At 41.9% G+C, this 20,837-nt stretch overlaps 1 protein-coding gene across 1 annotated transcript in view; it reads right to left on the bottom strand.

The window, feature by feature from the left end:
* Positions 1-2,845: 2,845 nt before the first annotated feature.
* pyroxd2 (pyridine nucleotide-disulphide oxidoreductase domain 2) overlaps positions 2,846-20,837 on the bottom strand; it is a 36,570-nt gene continuing 18,578 nt past the window's right edge. The window contains exons 2-16 of the mRNA XM_024429850.2: positions 19,135-19,154; positions 18,915-19,008; positions 18,624-18,697; positions 16,825-16,980; positions 16,468-16,621; positions 16,255-16,316; positions 12,409-12,506; positions 12,151-12,292; positions 11,749-11,883; positions 8,940-9,012; positions 6,047-6,200; positions 5,770-5,924; positions 5,471-5,577; positions 4,418-4,538; positions 2,846-3,867 (exon numbers count right to left, since the gene is read on the bottom strand). Of these exons, the coding sequence (XP_024285618.1) occupies positions 3,797-3,867; positions 4,418-4,538; positions 5,471-5,577; positions 5,770-5,924; positions 6,047-6,200; positions 8,940-9,012; positions 11,749-11,883; positions 12,151-12,292; positions 12,409-12,506; positions 16,255-16,316; positions 16,468-16,621; positions 16,825-16,980; positions 18,624-18,697; positions 18,915-19,008; positions 19,135-19,154 (1,616 nt within the window). The 3' untranslated portion in view covers positions 2,846-3,796. The remainder of the gene's footprint in view (positions 3,868-4,417; positions 4,539-5,470; positions 5,578-5,769; positions 5,925-6,046; positions 6,201-8,939; positions 9,013-11,748; positions 11,884-12,150; positions 12,293-12,408; positions 12,507-16,254; positions 16,317-16,467; positions 16,622-16,824; positions 16,981-18,623; positions 18,698-18,914; positions 19,009-19,134; positions 19,155-20,837) is intronic.

Here is a 20,837-nt window from a genome sequence, read left to right as displayed (position 1 = left end):
AGATCTGAATAGCCTTTTCAAGGAAAATGATCTTCCACTCATGGATCGAATCAAGAACGATCTCCAAACCTGGATCTCCCTCCCAATGAGCTTAGTCGGAAGAATTAATGTCATCCGTATGAACATCCTCCCTAGATTGAACTATTTATTTCAGATGCTCCCATGCTATCTCCCAGTTTCCTTTTTCAAAACAACTAACCAAAGCATCACCAAATTTATATGGGGCAATACAAAACCTAGGATCAAGTTCTCCACTCTATCGAAACCTGAATCTAAGGGTGGTCTTGCCCTTCCCTCCCTTCAAATGTATTACTGGTCTGCCCAAATCCGCAACATGCTAACATGGATCACAAACAGACAAGACTCAACGTGAATTCAGATAGAAGCCCAATCCTGTGGTTCATTGCCCCTAAGCTCAATTATATTCATGAATAACTTTAGTGAAGTGGGCAACATAGCCAAAACCTTTGTGATTTACAGCACCCTACTAGCGTGGAAGGGCTGTAAGAAATACCTGGGCATTTCCTCCCAAATCTGTTCTCACTCGCCTATAGTATGCAACCCAGACTTGCCAAAAGCCCCGAGTGATGCCAACTTTAATCTTTGGCATACTCTAGGGATCAGGACCTTTTCAGACCTATTTCATCCGAAAACCACTACACTGAAATCCTTTCAAGAGCTCTGCAGTGAATTCAATGTGCCAAGATCCATTAAAAAATATATATATCTTCATATTAGACATGTAATTTCCTCATTTACTTCTAAGAGGAGGCGGAGGTTTGCGACAGGGTATACTGCTCCTCTACTAATGAAAAAAAAAAAAAGTTTTTGTACACATTTTATTATACTCCAATGAGACTCCATAGAGTGAAAACAGATATTTCTCCTAACTGTAAAATATGTACCTCTGTAAGTGGAACCTATATGCATGTATTTTGGAGCTGTAGAGAGACTGCCAGATTTTGGCAATCTATACATACTGCTGCACAGAAAATACTAGATGTACAGTTTGATATGACCCCGTGTATCTATCTTCTTAATGCCCATCAGTACTTTGTTCTTGATCCTGACAGAGAAAATTTGTTTATGACTAACACATACTTTTCTAAGAAATGTATTATTCTATTGTGGGCTTCTAATACTTCTCCTACATTTAAAATGTGGATTGACTGGATTGTTGACTTTCTCCCTATTGAAAAGCTCACTTATGACCCCCGCAAGAGACAGCCCAAGTTTGATAGACTCTGGTTTCCACTAATCAACTATATTTCAAATAGGCCAGAGTGAATGGGGTGATTAGGGAAATGAGCAGATACATGTTGTGTAAGGTGCTGTAAAAACTAATTATTTGCTTGTCGTCTCAGCTAAGGCTGGAAATAGCTAATAAGAAACTTGATAGTGCTGTTGCAAGTTTTATTTTTATTATTATGTTTTTTTTTGTTTTATTATTTTTTTTTGTTTTGTTGGTTGATTGAAAAACAAGAAAACCTACCAAAACTATAAAGAGAAAAAAAAGATCGGGAACAGAACACAGACATTGGACAGAGGATCTCTGCCTAGAAGGCCAGCATCCTCTTCACTCTCTTCACTGTTGACATTGAGACTGGTGTTATGCGGGTACTATTTAATGAAGCTGCCAGTTGAGGACCTGTGAGGCGTCTGTTTCTCAAACTCACTCTAATGTAGTTGTCCTCTTGCTCAGTTGTGCACCTGGACCTCCCACTCTTTCTATTCTGGTTAGGGCCAGTTTGCGCTGTTCTGTGAAGGGAGTAGTACACAGCATTGTACAAGATCTTCAGTTTCTTGGCAATTTCTTGCATGGAATAGCCTTCATTTCTCAGAACAAGAATAGACTGACAAGTTTCAGAAGAAAGGTCTTTGTTTCTGGCCATTTTGAGCCTGTAATCGAACCCACAAATGCTGATGCTCCAGATACTCAACTAGTCTAAAGAAGGAAAACAGTTTTCAGCTGTTTGCAAATGGGTTTTCTAATGATCAATTAGCCTTTTAAAATGATAAACTTGGATTAGCTAACACAACATGCCATTGGAACACAGAAGTGATGGTTGTTGATAATGGGCCTCTGTACGCCTATGTAGATATTCCATTTATAAAATCAGCCATTTCCAGGTACAATAGTCATTTACAACATTAACAATGTCTACACTGTATTTCTGATCAATTTGATGTTATTTTAATGGACAAAAAAAAGGTGCTTTTCTTTCAAAAACAATGATATTTCTAAGTGACCCCAACTTTTGAATGGTGGTGAATGCACATTTTAACTATATTTTTTCCTAATTTCCTTCTAAATTTTCTTGAAATAACAATCAGAGATTGTAGATTGTAGTTTCCCAGTAGTCATTACCAGTTGGAGGGGCGTTCAAGGGGATTTTTCCCAGTCCTGTGCAGGTATTTACAAATTTACAAAATGTTATGAACGCAGCATAATTCTTCATTTACTATTTAGCCTATGCTACTCCCAACCCCTTACAGTTGCACCCTAATTTACATGGACTGTTGGGGGATTCCCAAACCTAGTTTAATGCCTGGAAAGCAGCCTTAAACACAAGATGTTGAAGAATTGCTCTTGTAGACTCAACATAAAGCAACTATAGCCATATGTTCATGTAAATGCATTCAATTACCATAATTATTAAGTGCTTGGTGATCCATAACACACATAGGCCTGCTGTAATAACCTATAGATGGGTGTTTAGAAACACAACATTGAGTGACAGAGAGATTCCTCACAGATGTCCTATGAAATGACTATGTCATTCTATGGATTCCTACTTGTTGTATGATACATCATCATTAAATAGATAGGATGGAAACAATTCTGTCAATCTGAAAACATGGTTTTAATTGGACCAGAATATTCAATTAAGACAGAATGACACTGGCAAAGAGAAACACATCTGCATGCCATTTCAGCTAGATTCATTTTGTGCATGTTCATAAAATGTTTAAGCAATATAAATAGATTTGAAAGATTCCTCTGGTAAGTTTTATTCACAAAACACACATACATTTCAATGTTTAACACAATCAAAACAGTAATTGATAGTAATTGATACTATTACTTCTGTTTTGTTTACCTCTGATGTTTTTTTGTGTTTTTTTGCAGAAGATTAATTGTGTGTGTGTCACGTAGAGCAGTGTATACCAATTCCAGTACCCCCAAATGTAGTCCTGGATAAAGCCCCCTTATCAATTTGTCAATTTATCAACAAGCCCTCTGAGTGTGTGCTGTTGGGGGTACAGGAGGACTGGAGTTGGGAAACACTGATGTGGAGTGCACATTCTTTTCTTCAATTAGGCTGAGAGCTTTTGAGTTTGAGCTTTTGTTAAGTCATTCATGTTCTATTCCAGAATTCAACTCCTTATAGTGTTCCATTCTACAATTCTAGTATGCTTAAGGATTGAATTAGCTTCACTTTGGGATGTCATCAGTCAGAATCAGTTGAATGTTTAATAAAAGACGTGTGTGTCATGGTGTCACAGTACCATACAAGTGGATGGAAATGGATGGATATCTGTGCTTCTTCATTGAGAGTTGAGGTTTGTGGATCTGAGATCGTTCCTCTTGAAACAGAGTGTTCATTTTAGCTAACCAAGGGCACCGGGTGGGAAGAGTTTGCACATTGGAAATCATTTCAGTATTCCTAAATTTAAAAACTGCCCAAACAGTGCACCGGGCTATGAAGCCCCTACAACTGGGAGGGCCGTGTTAAGGTATTGGCATGGACATCCAAATCTCCCGCCCTTCATCCCGTCAGAGCGGGTTAAGGTTTCAGCCACGTTTCAGGTCAGCCATGGCAGCCAGAGCAGCATTCCACCCTGGAGACCCCATCACTCCACCACCTTAGGAGAAACACACACACTAATACATTGGCATTTTAGTCATTTAGCAGACGCTCTTATCCAGAGCGACTTACAGCAGAGTGCATTTTCTTTTTTTTTGTACTGGTCCACATGCAAGAGTGAATGCACACACACGCACGCACACACACACACACACACACACACACACACACACACACACACACACACACACACACACACACGCACACACAGAGATATAGGATCTCCATTTGATCACTCTTTGTTTTCTGAGAATTTATTTGCAAAAACTTTTACTGTATTTGAGTTTAAAAAGGCTTCCAAAGTTTGTAATTTCCATTTTGACATTTCAGCCTGGATTTGCCCAATGAACAATGTATCAACCCCTACAAAAATATCCATTCATTATGATCCACATAATAATTCACAGTTCCTGTTGCTGCAGGATTATTTTCCCACTGTAGCAAACTGGCTTAAATGAAGATCCTACATCGGTACACACACACACACTAGAATGACTAGGAGCTGGCATCGGAGAATTCCAATAAACCAATTACGACCAATCACAAACCTGGATGGGAGCCACTGCCACAAAGATAAAGCCCTTTGATTGGTGAACGGTAGTCTGAAAGGGAGGGCAGAGGTCGAGCGAGGTAGAGCTGATCCAATGACATTGCTCCGTGGAAGATATTCTGTGGAGGATAAAATACCATACTACATAAATAAGTCCAATTTGCCCTCTTCTCCCTGAAGTGCACTCTCGTTCAATTCCCTGCAATGATCTAAAAGCATTGGATTGGTGATCATGGGCTAGGGGGAGTTTCCACCCTCTTAGCCATTAAAGTAGAATAGGGGGGGGTCAGTAAGGGTAAGGTTTAGGGCATAACTTTGCCAACCCCACTTCTCATTTAGGCATGACTAAGAAGACAGGGGCTTTGACTCACTCCTCCATGTCTCTATAGTTGTTCCCTGATGGGGAACTGAGAGAATGGAAAGAACAGGACTGAATGAAATAAGGAGAAATGGAATTGAGTCCGTGAATGAGTAGATGAGAACATAGTCAAGCTGGTAATACTCTTGGGACTTACTAACTGCACTAGTCTTAGACTTAAGTCTTTAAACTGCACTTTCAGAGTCCATTCATCGGCTTTGTGAAAGCAGCAGTGTAAAAGTGTACAGTAGTTTAAGCATGCAAAATTAGCCATGAACCAGAAACACTTACACAAATACCGCAGACCCAAGTGGTTGAACTACTTTGAATACCAGATATGAGCTTTGATTCTGACGGACAGTATCATGGTAACTGTTGGCGTAACCATAAACCGTTCAATGCCGTTAGTTAGCACACATACACACACTCTCTCTGACAAAAGGAAAGCAGGAAGAAGAGAGACACTCCTATATAAATCACTTCCTGGTTCAGAGCCTGTGGTTTGGTGTTTGGTGGTGTGCAAATCAGAACTTTGTATAAATACATGCCACTTCCCAGTGGAATACTATCTACTCTACTACTAGCTATTAGAAAATCGACTTGAAATATTGATATGCACGTACATTGTGGATGTGAACCGTCACACACACTGCATACACAGACATTTTCACACACACAAGCACACACACATACCCCTCCAGTTAGGCCAAATATCCTCTCCAGGTCGGGGGGAGTCAGGATGTCTTTGCCAACAATGGAGGATTTGAACCCAGGGGCATACTGCTCAATCCAGCTAAATACTACACAGATACACAGGCACACGGAGACATAGTCAGTTTCATATAAGTTTAATAATGCCTGTGATGAGCAGTAAAATGTTATACAAAATCTTCTGAGGATGATGACTTTCTGTGTGAGTGACAATGTTTCTGTTACTAGCATCAGTGACAACTGCTCTAAGAGTGTTTCCACGTGTGTGTGTGCGTTCTAACCGGAGTCTGCAAAGGCCTCTCTGTCCTGGTCTGTCCACGCTCTCCCTCCCACCAGACTATATGGTGTAAACTGGGTGAACAGTAACACCACATGACTACCAGGGGGCGCCAGAGTTGGGTCCAACACCGATGGAATGGTCATCTCGATCATGGGCCTGTAGGGGAGAGAAAAGGAAGAATGTGAGTGAGTGAGTGAGTGTGTGTGTGGTATGTGAACCTGTATGCACTTGTGTGGGTCCCTGGATGTGTGAGTCTGTATGTGCGTGTCTGTGTTTACCTGAACGAAGGCCGTCCCTCCTTGCAGTCTTCGTAGGCTGTCTGTAATACCTCCACACTCTCACAGTTGAGGTGGATAGAACACTGGTGGTGTGGGCCAGGCTTGCCGTCTGGTGTGGGGGCCGCTAAAAAGTTAGGAAGCTTATCCACTGCCACTGTTAGGAAGAATGGGTCCAAGTTATTTGTAATTATGTTCCTGCCCCCCAACCATCCACTGCAGAATGGTTTAGGGATCATCAATCCCAGTGAATTATCTAGAGGAAGTTTCAAGGCGGATTGCATGAATTCTCTGATCGCACCATCTGGATTATTGGATGCGTCCTCGGGAATCCCAGAAAACATTAGATTTTCACGCATGCTACGACTTTGTATGACTAGCAGTGAATCCATCACCACGTTTTCCTTGAGTAGACAATTTTTACCTTGGCTGAGTGCCTTGTCCTCTCCTTGGAGAGTGAGAATTTCACACTGGCTAAACCCCATACTCCCCCTTAGCCCTGCTACCTCCTCACACAACTTTTCCAGTGTTGCATGGATTCCAGCCGGAGCACTAGCCTCTACTTCAACGGTAAGTAAATCGTCCGTGTCTGTAGATTAATCTGTTTTTCTTTATTTTGTCGGGGTAGAGTTCTTTTGCGAGGTAGTCGGATCTTTCCACGATGGAGTATGTTGTTCCTCCATCGTGTAAAGCTGTTGGTATTCCGCGATTTCCCTCAGGATCTCCTTAGTATCCAGGTTGGTTTCTTTCCCACGACGACGACCGGTGTCTGTAGTACAGCCACCTAGTACTGTTGTTTGGTTAGCGGTGGTTCCTAGTTGTTTAAAGCTAAACGCGCCGCGGAATCCATGCAAAAACAGGTTTCAAAATCGTATTTAATTAATAGCGGTTTTGTTTTAATCAAAAATAACAACCGGGTGTTTTCCAGCACACAGTGTTCAGATGCGCACTCTGATGACGTGTGACGACAATGAAGACGCATGTTGATTTTGTTCATCCACACCAGATGGGATCAGAACACGCAGGTTAAAAAATGTAAACAAACTCTGAACCAACTATATTGATTTATGGACAGGTCGAAACACATGAAACATTCATGGCAATTTAGCTAGCTACCTTGCTGTTGCTAGATCATTTGTCCTGGGATATAAACATTGGTTTATTATTTTACCTGAAATGCATAAGGTCCTCTACTCTGACAATTAATCCAGAAGAAGAGACTTGCTTGGATCAAGAAACACGAGCAATGGACATTAGACAGGTGGAAATCTGTCCTTTGGTCTGATGAGTCCAAATTTGAGATTTCTGGTTCCAACCTCTGTGTCTTTGTGAGACACAGATTAGGTGAACGGATGATCTTCACATGTGTGGTTCCCACTGTGAAACATGGAGGAGGAGGTGTGATGGTGCTTTGCTGGTGACACCGTCTGTGATTTATTTAGAATTCAAGGCACACTTAACCAGCATGGCTACCACAGCATTCTGCAGTGATAGGCCATCCCATCTGGTTTGCACTTTGTGGGACGATCATTGTTTTTCAACTGGACAATGACCCAAAACACACCTCCAGGCTGTGTAAGGGCTGTCTGACCAAGGAGAGTGATGGAGTGCTGCACCAGCTGACCTGGCCTCCACAATCACCTGACCTCAACCCCATTGAGATCATTTGGGATGAGTTGGACCGCAGAGTGAAGGAAAAGCAGCCAACAAGTGCTCAGCATATGTGAGAACTCCTTCAAGACTATTGTAAAAGCATTCCCCATGAAGCTGGTTGAGAAAATGCCAAGAGTGTGCAAAGCTGTCATCTAGGATGGCTACTTTGAAGAATCTAAAAGAGAAAATATATTTGATTTGTTTAACACTTTTTTGGTTACTACATGATTCCATATGTATGATTTCATAGTTTTGATGTCTTTACTATTATTCTAAAATGTAGAACATTTTAAAAATAAAGAAAAACCCCTGAATGAGTAGGTGTGTCCAAACTTTTGACTGGTACTGCGTAATAACAGATTCACTACATGGAACAACAGATAGTCCCCCCAAAAATAAAAAGGAAGTTTGTTCTGAAGTGTCTGTCCTATATCTGAGAGATCTAAGAAAGAGCAGGAAACTATTATTATTTAATTTTTTACATGTACAAAACAACAATATAAACGCAACATGTAAAGTGTTGGTCCCATGTTTCATGAGCTGAAGTAAAAGATCCCCAAAATTTTCCATATTCACAAAAATATTTTTTCTCTCAAATTTTGGCCAGAAATTTGTTTACAGCCCTGTTAGTGAGCTTTGTTAAAATAATCCCGCCACCTGACAGGTGTGGCATATCATGAAGCTGATTGAACAGCATGGCCATTACACAGGGGCACTTGATGCTGGGGACAATAAAAGGCCACTCTAAAATGTGAAGTTTTGTCGCAACACAATGCCACAGATGTCTCAAGTTTTGAGGGAGCGTGCAATTGACATGCTGACTGCAGGAATGTCCACCAGAGCTGTTGCCAGATAATTTAATTTAAGTTCTCTATCATACGCCGTCTCCCAATGTCGTTTTGCAGTACGTACAAACGGCCTCACAACCGCAGATTACCTGTAACGGTAACACCACTCTAGCTCAAACACCACTCTAGCTCTGCCAACTTTCACCGCAAATGCGGAAGGGCAGTGGATTGAGACACAGTCCATGCAAAAAAACAGATATCTCTAGTTTAATCAGACAAATTCTGATGGCGATTTAGTTTTATTATGTTAATTCGATTTCCTCGTGGCTACAGAAATTGTACACTAAGAGTTTCTTAAAGTAAGTACTTTAAGTACTTAAGTTCAGTAAGTACTTGAGAAAAAACGTAGTTCAACACAAAAGAAAAGTACAAGGTAGATATGATAAGGGTCGTACCATTAATCTTAGTGACAGGGGAGGTGTAGTCTATCTGATCTACAGCTTTGATGAACGCTGGAGAAAGAGCACTCTGTGAGAAGTAAAACAGAAGGATTAGGGTTAAGGTAAGAGGACACAAACACGATATTACACTTCTGAGTACATTATTTTTTGAACAATTTTTGTTGTCTTCCTGAAAGTAATGTATATAGGCTATTGTCTTTTCAATAGCCTACTTTTTCAAGTATTCAGACCCCTTGACTTTTTCCACATTTTGTTAAGTTACAGCCTTATTCTAAAATGGATTAATAAAAAATAAATCCTCAGCAATCTACACAAAATACCCTTAATGACAAAGTGAAAACCGTTTCTTTGAATTTTGCGCAAATGTATGAAAAAATAAAACAAGTATTATATATATTATTTACATAAGTATTCAGACCCTTTGTGGCTCCAAATTGAGCTCAGGTGTTTCCATTGATTATCCTTGAGATGTTTCTACAACTTGATTGGAGTCCACCTGTGGTGAATTCAATTGATTGGACATGATTTGGAAAGGCACACACCTGTCTATATAAGGGCCCACAGTTGACAGTGCATGTCTGAGCAAAAACCAAGACATGAGGTCAAAGGAATTGTCCGTAGAGCTCCGACATGAGGCCCAGATCTGGGGAAGGGTACCAAAACATTTCTGCAGCAATAAAGGTCCCCAATAAAACACTGGCCTCCATCATTAATAAACGGAAGACGTTTGGATCCACCAAGACTCTTCCTAGAGCTGGTCGCCTGGCCAAACTGAGCAATCGGGGGGGAAGGGCCTTGGTCAGGGAGGTGACCATGAACCGGATGGTCACTCTGACAGACCTCTACAGTTCCTCTGTGGAGATGGGAGAACCTTTCAGAAGGACAACCATCTCTGCAGCACTCCACCAATCAGGCCGTGGCCAGACGGAAGCCACTCCTCAGTAAAAGGCACATGACAGCCCACTTGGAGTTTGCCAAATGGCAATTAAAGACTCTCAGAACATGAGAAACAAGATTCTCTGGTCTGATGAAACCAAGATTGAACTCTTTGGCCTGAATGCCAAGAGTCATGTCTAGAGGAAACACGGCACCCTCCCTACATTGAAACATGGTGGTGACAGCATCATGTCATGACGTTGCCCTATTTGGGTATAGCAAGCCCCATCCCCCTCTCCCTGCCTCCCCTTGCCTCCTTCAACTAGGCTGCTGTGGTCAGAGAGAGGTTGTAAATTCCTGAAAAGACCCTGCCACATGGCCACATAGTATAAGAGGCAGAGTAAATTTTCATAGAGCACAAAGGAATTTCTTCCACCTCACAGAACTTGAGGTACGAACAAATTTAATGTTCCGGAGAAAGTATAAAAGATCGGTGAAGAATCCAGCTACGAACTGGTCCATTTGTTACAACTTGGGGAACCTCATGGGAGACGGTGTGGCCACATTACCATAACGCTGTTTACATAATAGCCTCAGATATGAGGTTTACATCTAATTGTTGTATAAGATGAATGAGTGAGAATCTTTTAACCATACCACGTGGTTAAACTGTTAGACTATCGATACCGACAGAATAAGAACAAGTCTTTGATATTAATTACTAGTCTGCAGCTAGGAATTCGGTATCATTGAACGCGAAGAACGACAACCGCCGAAACATCCATTCTATAACAAATGAATGAATGTCACTCTGAACTCTCCCCTCTAACCAAGACAGAGAGAGAGAGAGAGAGAGAGAGAGAGAGAGAGAGAGAGAGGACGAAACTCTCCAACAGAAACTAACTTTTCAACAAAGATCCCGATATATATTGATGGCAATTGTTCCCGAATGAGTGAGCGTTCATGTGCAAAGGATTTGCATTTCAATTGTTATAATTATCAACTCTGTAGTGTCTCATCTCAGTTGACCCCCACTTCCCCTTTTGTCTAACAAGCCGCGATGCCGGTTTAGCCCACTAGGGCACATTCCCCTATCATTTCTTGTAACCACATTTACCTCGTTTGTTTGTTTATGCATTTCTGTGAATTACTTAGTTAGTAATAAATAAATGATTTAAGACAATTGGGGCGGCAGGGTAGCCTAGTGGTTAGAGCCAATTACAGAGACATCCTTGATGAAAACCTACTCCAGAGCGCTCAGAACCTCAGACTGGAGTGAAGGTTCAACTTCCTACAGGACAACAGCCCTAAGCACACATCCAAGACAACGCAGGAAGTCTCTGAATATCCTTGAGTGGCCCAGCCAGAGCCCGGACTTGAAACCAATCGATCATCTCTGTAGAGACCTGAAAATAACTGTGCAGCAACGCTCCCCATCCAACCTGACAGAACTTGAGAGGGTCTGCAGAGAAGAACGGGAGAAGCTCCCCAAATACAGGTGTACCAAGCTTGTAGCGTTATACCCAAGAAGACTCGAGGCTGTAATCGCTGCCAAAGGTGCTTCACCAAAATACTGAGTAAAAGGTTCTGAATACTTATGTAAATGTGATATTTCAGTTTTTTTTCTTATACATTTGCAAACATTTCTTAAAACCTGCTTTGATTTGTCATTGTGGGGGCCTGTGTGTAGATTGATTAGGATTTATTTAGTTGAATAAGGCTGTAACCTAACCAATTTGGAAAAAAATCATGGGGTCTGAATACTTTCTGAAGGCACTGTGAATGAGTTATGGAATTTTGAGCTTGTTCTCCAACGGGATAGTCTCACATTGCCAGTCTAATATTCAATCTGACTGGAGATTAAAGTTAATCACCAGTCTTGAGGTGTGTTAAGATGTGAAAGTGTGTTACCTGTAAGATGCATTACCTGAGGGGTGAGTGTTTTAAAGGTGACGTAGGGTGTAGCGTTGGACAGTACCACTCTGCTGTAGATCTCTGTGCCATCCTTCAGGACCACCCCCTTGGCACTGCCATCTGACCCAACCAAGACCTGATGCACATCCTGTAACCCATATGCATGCACACCCATTCACAGATATCACACAAGAACACATTATATTTCCCATTAGCTGTTAAATTCAAAAGGTTGAGTTACCAACTAGGGAACCACTAGATAACCACTCCTGGGGAAATGAAATCTGTCCTATATGGCTGTATGTATGTTTATTCACTGGATTATAAATCAGCTGGACCATTAGAGTTTAACATTAACTGAAAAACACTATGGAATAGAACAAATGTGAAAGCCGTGCCTATCCAGCCAGCCGACCTGTTCAGTAAAGATGTCCGCTCCGTGGGAGCGGGCAGAGCTAGCAATGGCCTTGGACACCCCTCCCATGCCCCCCTCCACATAACCCCACGCTCCCTTCTCCTTCTCCAGCTCCCCCATCACATGATGAAGGAGGACATACCTGCGGATGGGAGATACAAAGGGGGAAACATTATTGTCCAAAACATATATACAATATAACGTTCTATTTAATTCTGAGAGGGGTGTGTGTGGTGTGTATGTGTGTGTGTGTCTCACCCACTGCCAGGACTGTTAGGGCTGGTCATAGCTCCTATCACAGCATCTGTAGCCAGTGTGGCTTTAAGAGGCTCAGATTCAAACCAACGGTTCAGGATCTGAAAATTAAAAATAAATAGTATAGATATTCAGCAAGGCACAGAAGATGCTGTAAAGTTTTACAACATGGACGCAACTAGAATCAGATGAGGAAGGGTTAGACAGCAAAGCCAATATTCTTATTCAAGTAGCAAAATATATATATATGAATATATATGTATACAGTGGGGCAAAAAAGTATTTAGTCAGCCACCAATTGTGCAAGTTCTCCTACTTAAAAAGATGAGAGAGGCCTGTAATTGTCATCATAGGTACATTTCAACTATGACAGACAAAATGATGAAATAAAATCCAGAAAATCACATTGTAGGATTTTTTATGAATTTATTTGCAAATTATGGTGGAAAATAAGTATTTGGTCACCTACAAACAAGCAATTTCTGGCTCCCACAGACCTGTAACTTCTTCTTTAAGAGGCTCCTCTGTCCTCCACTCGTTACCTGTATTAATGGCACCTGTTTGAACTTGTTATCAGTATAAAAGACACCTGTCCACAACCTCAAACAGTCACACTCCAAACTCCACTATGGCCAAGACCAAAGAGCTGTCAAAGGACACCAGAAACAAAATTGTAGACCTGCACCAGGCTGGGAAGACTGAATCTGCAATAGGTAAGCAGCTTGGTTTGAAGAAATCAACTGTGGGAGCAATTATTAGGAAATGGAAGACATACAAGACCACTGATAATCTCCCTCGATCTGGGGCTCCACGCAAGATCTCACCCCGTGGGGTCAAAATGATCACAAGAACGGTGAGCAAAAATCCCAGAACCACACAGGGGGACCTAGTGAATGACCTGCAGAGAGCTGGGACCAAAGTAACAAAGCCTACCATCAGTAACACACTACGCCACCAGGGACTCAAATCCTGCAGTGCCAGACGTGTCCCCCTGCTTAAGCCAGTACATGTCCAGGCGCATCTGAAGTTTGCTAGAGAGCATTTGGATGATCCAGAAGAAGATTGGGAGAATGTCATATGGTCAGATGAAACCAAAATATAATTTTTTGGTAAAAACTCAACTCGTCGTGTTTGGAGGACAAAGAATGCTGAGTTGCATCCAAATACCTACTGTGAAGCATGGGGGTGGAAACATCATGCTTTGGGGCTATTTTTCTGCAAAGGGACCAGGACGACTGATCCGTGTAAAGGAAAGAATGAATGGGGCCATGTATTGTGAGATTTTGAGTGAAAACCTCCTTCCATCAGCAAGGGCATTGAAGATGAAACGTGGCTGGGTCTTTCAGCATGACAATGATCCCAAACACACCGCCCGGGCAACGAAGGAGTGGACTCGTAAGAAGCATTTCAAGGTCCTGGAGTGGCCTAGCCAGTCTCCAGATCTCAAACCCATAGAAAATCTTTGGAGGGAGTTGATAGTCCTGTTGCCCAGCAACAGCCCCAAAACATCACTGCTCTAGAGGAGATCTGCATGGAGGAATGGGCCAAAATACCAGCAACAGTGCGTGAAAACCTCGTGAAGACTTACAGAAAACTGTCATTGCCAACAAAGGGTATGTAACAAAGTATTGCAATAAACTTTTGTTATTGACCAAATACTTATTTTCCACCATAATTTGCAAATAAATTCATTAAAAATCCTACAATGTGATTTTCTGGATTTTTTTTCTCATTTTGTCTGTCATAGTTGAAGTGTACCTATGATGAAAATTACAGGTCGCTCATCTTTTTAAGTGGGAGAACTTGCACAATTGGTGGCTGACTAAATACTGTTTTGCCCCACTGTATATAGGTCTATGGGCTAGGCTACATGATGTGTTTCTTGCCTTACTGCACAAGGTGGGCATCACTCACAAGTGATAATACATCATTCCCAAGTGATAATTGTTATGACTGTATAGTAGAACAGTCATGCGAGATGTTATTGTTACAGTGGTTGACCCTAGGGTTATGTTACACCCCACGTTCTGTATTGTTCAGTTGACGTTATGATTAAACAAGTACAGTTAGCTCTAACACCTGTGGTTGTTTCTAACCTTCGGCTACTAGGATGGCTGAAGGTTTCCCTACCACCACCCTCTCCCTTCCTCGCGCTGCCTGGTGAACCCCCGGTTCCATGGACTCAATGGATTCCATCTTTTGAAACATACATTACTGCACTGGGCTTACAAGATGTGAGTGACGCTAGGCTAAAAGCACTGGTGCTACACTGCGCAGAGGGACAGCATGTGTTCGGGACAGTTGGTTATGCTGATGCTGTGGCTCTCTAGGAGACACACTTCTCTACGCCCCAAAGTGCCCGTCTCCATCGGTTTCAGTTCCGACGGCACCATCAGCTGCCTGGTGAGTCTGTACACCAGTGTGTGGCAAATCTACGGGGCTTAGCTAGCTAGTGTAAATTTGGGGCACTGTAGGAGGAAATGGTACATGACCAACTAATCGAGCATACAAACAACAAGAAAGTACGTGAAAGACTGTTACTTGAACCTGATGATTTGTCACTGGCAAAGACACTCCAGTTATCTTTCCAAGCGGAGTCCACTGCAGGATCTGCTGCAAAGCTAGCCTCCCCTCTCCAGCCTCTTGCTCTCACTGACACAGACCACTCTGCTCAGACCCTATACACGCCGTCGCCCCACCCTCAAGTGGAGAGACCCCCGTCATACAACCTCTACGCTGTGTCCCACTGTCCCTGCATGCAGACATCGATGCCGAGCTCCGGTGCCAGCTAGAGGAAGACATCATCGAGACTATTGATGCATCCCCCTGGATCGCAAACCTGGTGGTGGTAAAAAAGAGATCATTCCACCTGTGTGGACCTTAGAGCAGCAAATAGGGCCATCATCCCAGACAAATACCCCCTGCAGAAGAGTTCACTGCCCTGTTCTACAGCTCCAGGGATACCTACAGGTGCTGCTACACCGAAGCAGCCACAACCTCATAGCGTTCAACACCCACTTCGGGGTCTTCCGCTACAAGCGCATGGCATTTGGATTCAGCTCTGCCCCCAGCTGCTTCCAAAAGATCTTGATGTCTTTCTTCGCAGGGATCCCGGGGTGGCCATCTACCTCAATGATATCTCTGTTCACAGGCCTACTATCAGGGTCCATGATGAGCACCTACACAGTGTGTTCACTGCACTGGCAAAAACACAACCTCACTCTCAATGGAGAAAAGTGTTTCTTCTCCACCCCTGCCATTGACTTTGTGTGATTTCACCTCTCTGCCGAGGGGATATCCCCACTCCACTCCAACACTGCAGGAGCTCCAGAAGGCATCAGCAGACGACCCCACTCTCTCCAAGCTGGTGACCTTCATCACACAGGGCTGGCCCAACAAAGCACCAGAGGAGCTGTCGTAATACTTCAGGGTCTGAGAGGAGCTGTCCTGCTGGATCGACGCCTGAAAAGTTTGTCAATTGCGTTGCACATTCTTCCTTCAGGCGAGCTAAAGAGCTGAGAATCTAGGAAATTAATGCGACCCCTGGTATTATAGCCAGGAAGGCAGAGCTTCCGAGGGCAAACTCTGCATCCATTGGCCCGTTGGGAGTGATTTTAGTTTACTTTAGTTTACTGAATATGATTGGTTGTTTATTTCCCATAGTATATACTGAAAGGGAACACAGAAGTTACAGAGCAGAAATTCAGTCTGAATGGACACCATGCCTGTTAAGCAAGAGGGTGGTACTGGAGAGTGTGAGTAGGCCAACTCACATCATTCTACTAATCACAGTCTAAATGGAAGCGATGATAAGTGAAGGAAACAAAGTGATATAGGTGGTCTATCAACCTTCATTATTGGTGCAGTTATGATCTCATAGAAGTCTGGAATGTTCTTGCCCAGTTTCAAGCCTGTAAACACACAACAGAAAAGGTGAGTATTAGTATGCAATATATTGAAAAATAAAAAACAGATGTATTGTATTATAAATAATACAGTCATTATTTAACATTTCAGCAGTGTTTATTCACCCTACAAACATGTAGTAAAACAACTTAGTACCACATTGGACAAGGGGCAAGGCACTCCTCAGTGCTGCAATCCTCCTCCTCAGGGCCCCCCCAGTTAACCCTGCGATGTCTACTGGGGGCGAGTCCAGGAGGGGGTGGATGGCCACCGCTAACTTATCCAGGTGGGTTATAAACTCTGGGTACGCCTGGAGTGGGAGAGGGAAATGGAGAGGCACAGAAAGAGTTACTGTTAATTACATAACAAGGAGAGGGGGAAACAATCACTACTACCCTCCATTTCCTCCTTTTACTGTAGCCTACTGAGTACTAGCTAATAGAGCTAAGTGAGCTAACATCTACAATAAACAGCATCTGTACAGTAAGCTGTCTATCTTATATTGCTACCCACCTTGGCGTCTGTCTCAGAGAACTTGCCGATCTCCCTCTGGTTCATGGCCAGGTCTGAGCCCAGCAGTAGAGACCGAGGGGGGAGACCCCCTACCCCCCCCTCCAACATTGGGGTGAAGGCATGGGGGTCCCGCATGTACAACTTCAGTCCATGTTTCTGAACACACACACACATACAGTGGGTATCATAAGTATTCACCCCCCTTGGATTTATTTAACATTTTGTTGACCTACAGATTGAAATACAAAGATTTAATTGTAATTTTTGTTGTTATTGATCAACACAAAATACTCCATAATGTCAAAGTGAAAAGAAAATTCTACACATTTTTACAAATTATATAACTAAAATATAGTTGTTGCATAAGTATTTTTTTAGTCAAGCCTAAATTAGTTCAGGAGTAAAATCTGGTTTAACAAAATTGCATAATAAGTTACATAATAAGTCCCCCATACATACAGTTGAAGTCAGTAATTTACATACACCTTAGCCAAATACAACTAAACTCAGTTTTTCACAATTCCTGACATTTAATCAGAGTAAAATTTCCCTGTCTTAGGTCAGAAGTCCACCAGTCCCTCCTGCAGCAAAGCACCCCCACAACATGATGCTGCCACCCCTGTGCTTCACGGTTGGGATGGTGTTCTTTGGCTTGCAAGCCTCCCCCTTTTCCTCCAAACATAATGATGGTCATTATGACCAAACAGTTCTATTTTTGTTTCATCAGACCACAGGACATTTTCCAAAAAAGTACGATCTTTGTCCCCATGTGCAGTTGCAAACCGTGGTCTGGCTTTTTTTATGGCAGTTTTGGAGCAGAGGCTTCTTCCTTGCTGAGCGGCCGATATAGGACTCATTTTACTTTAGATACCTTTGTACCCGTTTCCTCCAGCTGGGATTGATTTGCACGTTTCCAACCAAAGTACTTTCATCTCTAGGAGACAGAACGCGCCTCCTACCTGAGAGGTAAGACGGCTGCGTGGTCCCTGTTTGTAAACAATTGTTGGAAAAATTACTTGTGTCATGCGCAAAGTAGATGTTGAATTGCCAAAACTATAGTTTGTTAACAAGAAATGTGTGGAATGGTTGAAAAATGAGTTAATGACTCCAACCTAAGTGTATGTACACTTCCGACTTCAACTGTACTAAATCTGTAAGGTCCCTCAGTCAAGTATTGAATTTCAAGCACAGATTCAACTACAAAGCCAGGGAGCTTTTCGAACGCCTGATAAAGAAGGGCAGTGATTGGTAGATGGGTAACAATAAAAATAAGCAGACTGAATCTCTCTTTAAGCAAGGTCAAGTTAATAAGTATGCTGTGGATGATGTATTAAACCACCCAGACACATCAAAGATACAGTTGGCCTTCTGGACTGCAGGACAGGAAGGAAACTGCTCAGGGATGGTGGTGATTTAAAAACAGCTACAGAGTTCAATGGCTGTGGTGGGAGAAAACTGGGGATGGATCAACAACATTGTAGTGACTCCACAAGAATCACCTAAATGACAGAGAAAAAAATATCGCAGCAAAAGGTGGCGCTACAAAGTATTAACTTAAGGGGGCTGAATAATTTTGCACGCCCAAATTTTCAGTTTTTGATTTGTTAAAAAAGTTTGAAATATCCAATAAATGTCGTTCCACTTCATGATTGTGTCCCACTTGTTGTTTATTCTTCACAAAAAAATACAGTTTTATATCTTTATGTTTGAAGCCTGAAATGTGGCAAAAGGTCGCAAAGTTCAAGGGGGCCGAATACTTTCGCAAGGCACTGTATCAAGTATGATGGCTGGTTGTTCACCTTGAGCTCCAGGTCTCTGAAGATGTGTGGTCTGAGCAGGCTGAGGAGATAGGAACACCGGGAGAAATGGAAACCTGCAGACAGACATACAGACATGAAAAGGAAACACATGAACTACATAGTAAACAACTGGAGCTTCTACAATAAGAACACACGTTTTTTTTATGTGAGAGCAGGTTTTTTACTCTTTTAGTGTCTGTGTTGACTCTACTGAACACCCTGCTGCACTACCATGATCTCCAGAGGGACCCTCTGTAGCAGGAGTCTGTCACCAGAGAGAGTGAACCTCACCTGGGATGATTTCCTCCGACACTGCCGCCCCTCCCAGAACATGTCTGCGTTCCAGAACTGCTGTCTTCAGCCCACCCTTCTGCAGATAGGCTGCCTGTGAATACACACACACACTCACAACTATTAACATAATGCATGTAGACACACACACATAAATTAAGTTAGATATGTCACACATTCATGGAGATGGATATATTTGGATAAGCAAATATCCACTTACCGCTACCAGTCCATTGTGTCCTACAATGAAAAATGATATGAGTGTCAAACATCCGTTTATAAAGATACTAGTGCCCTAATTGCTATAGTAAATCCAGCAACAATATATTGACAAAATCTACATTTGCAGAAACTATTAATATAATTTGGCTCCGGTCCATTGTTTCTCATCCACTAGTGCTGAGCGATTAGTGTTTATTTGGTCAGTTTCGGTTCAATTATTTAAAAAATAATCACGGTTTTTCAATTTTAGTTTTGATAATTTAAACATTAAATGCACTTTGCATTATGAGGGTTGAAGGCTGTAACAACACAGAATAAAACAATAAAAGTCCCATGATGGTAGTGATGCCCATTACTGCTTATCACTTATTCACCATCATTTATTCACATTACTTTAATAAGATATTTCAGTTGTTGTGTATATTACATTTGTTTTATTTAATTACTTTATTATTTAATTCCAAGTAATCTCACCTCTACAGAGCTGCTGCTTTTGCTGTCTGACAAAATGTTGTAGTTCTTCAAAATAAGGCATACTTTTATGACTACTGAATACCAACTATCAATAACATAGATAAAGTATCTCTACCTGAAAATACAGTTTGAAGCAACAGCTGCTCTCTATATCACCTCACGATCGCGCATTCTTCTCTCTTCCGTAGCAGGTTTAAAAGAAATACAGACCAGACAGTAGATTCACAATGGATCGTGGTAATTGTACTTGTACTTAATGTTTAAATTCCTCCACCTTGCGTGACGCAAGTCCCGCCCTTTGATTTCAGCATTCTCCATCACTGGTGGTGAAGAATCGCAAGTACATCTCTTAAAAGAAGTGTTGGAAATCCAAACGTGGATCACGTTAAAATAATCCAGCAATCTCAATTGCATGGGTCTCATTCAATTTATTTATTTAAATTGTTGGACATACCTTTCTAGGTTCTTCCAATTAAATGAGACACCTTAAAATTTGCAATAGTAACCTAGATGAACCAACTTCCCAGGTGAATTTAAAGTTTAATTCCCAGATAGCCTATTCAGGTGTGATTATTCATGAAATTTGATCAATCAGAAAAATATGCTTCTGCAAAGCACAATCAATCAGTCCCACCTCCAGCAGGAATCCCATATGGCTTTGGCCTGAGGGGAAAGTGTACCACAGTGGTAAATGTACCTAACATTTGTACCCAATTGCTTGGGTATTATCGTCTCATTCAATTTATTTATTAAAATTTTCGAACATACCTTTCTAAATTGAACCAACTTCCCAGGTTAATTTAAAGTTTAATTCCCAGATAGCCTATCCAGGTATGATTTAATCATTATCATTGATTAATTCAATTTGCTTTTGCAAATTCATTCACGTCCAACTTCCACAGTACTGTCCAGTACTGATGGTTCATTAACATCTATAAATAGATTAAAATCGTCTTTGCAGCTATTCCAAAACCAAACTTTGGAAAATTAGGGAAAACATTTTTTTTCTTTCAAAATGTTCTAATAATGTGCAAGCTATCAGAGGGGGTAGTCCCCACTTGCCCGATAATTAGTGAACTTCCACCCGCAAATGGATTGATCTCTGACCTCAGCAGCGATACCAACCCTAATTATGCCATTAGTGGAAAAGCAGACAACAACGCTTTCCAAAATCAACCATCGGTCGCAGGCCTCGTAAAGGTTCTCTCCAGTCTAGCCCTGATGTCT

The sequence above is a fragment of the Oncorhynchus tshawytscha genome, linkage group LG01 (genome assembly GCF_018296145.1).
Source record: "Oncorhynchus tshawytscha isolate Ot180627B linkage group LG01, Otsh_v2.0, whole genome shotgun sequence".
Lineage (NCBI taxonomy): Eukaryota > Metazoa > Chordata > Actinopteri > Salmoniformes > Salmonidae > Oncorhynchus > Oncorhynchus tshawytscha.
This window is presented reverse-complemented; position numbering and strand designations above follow the sequence as displayed.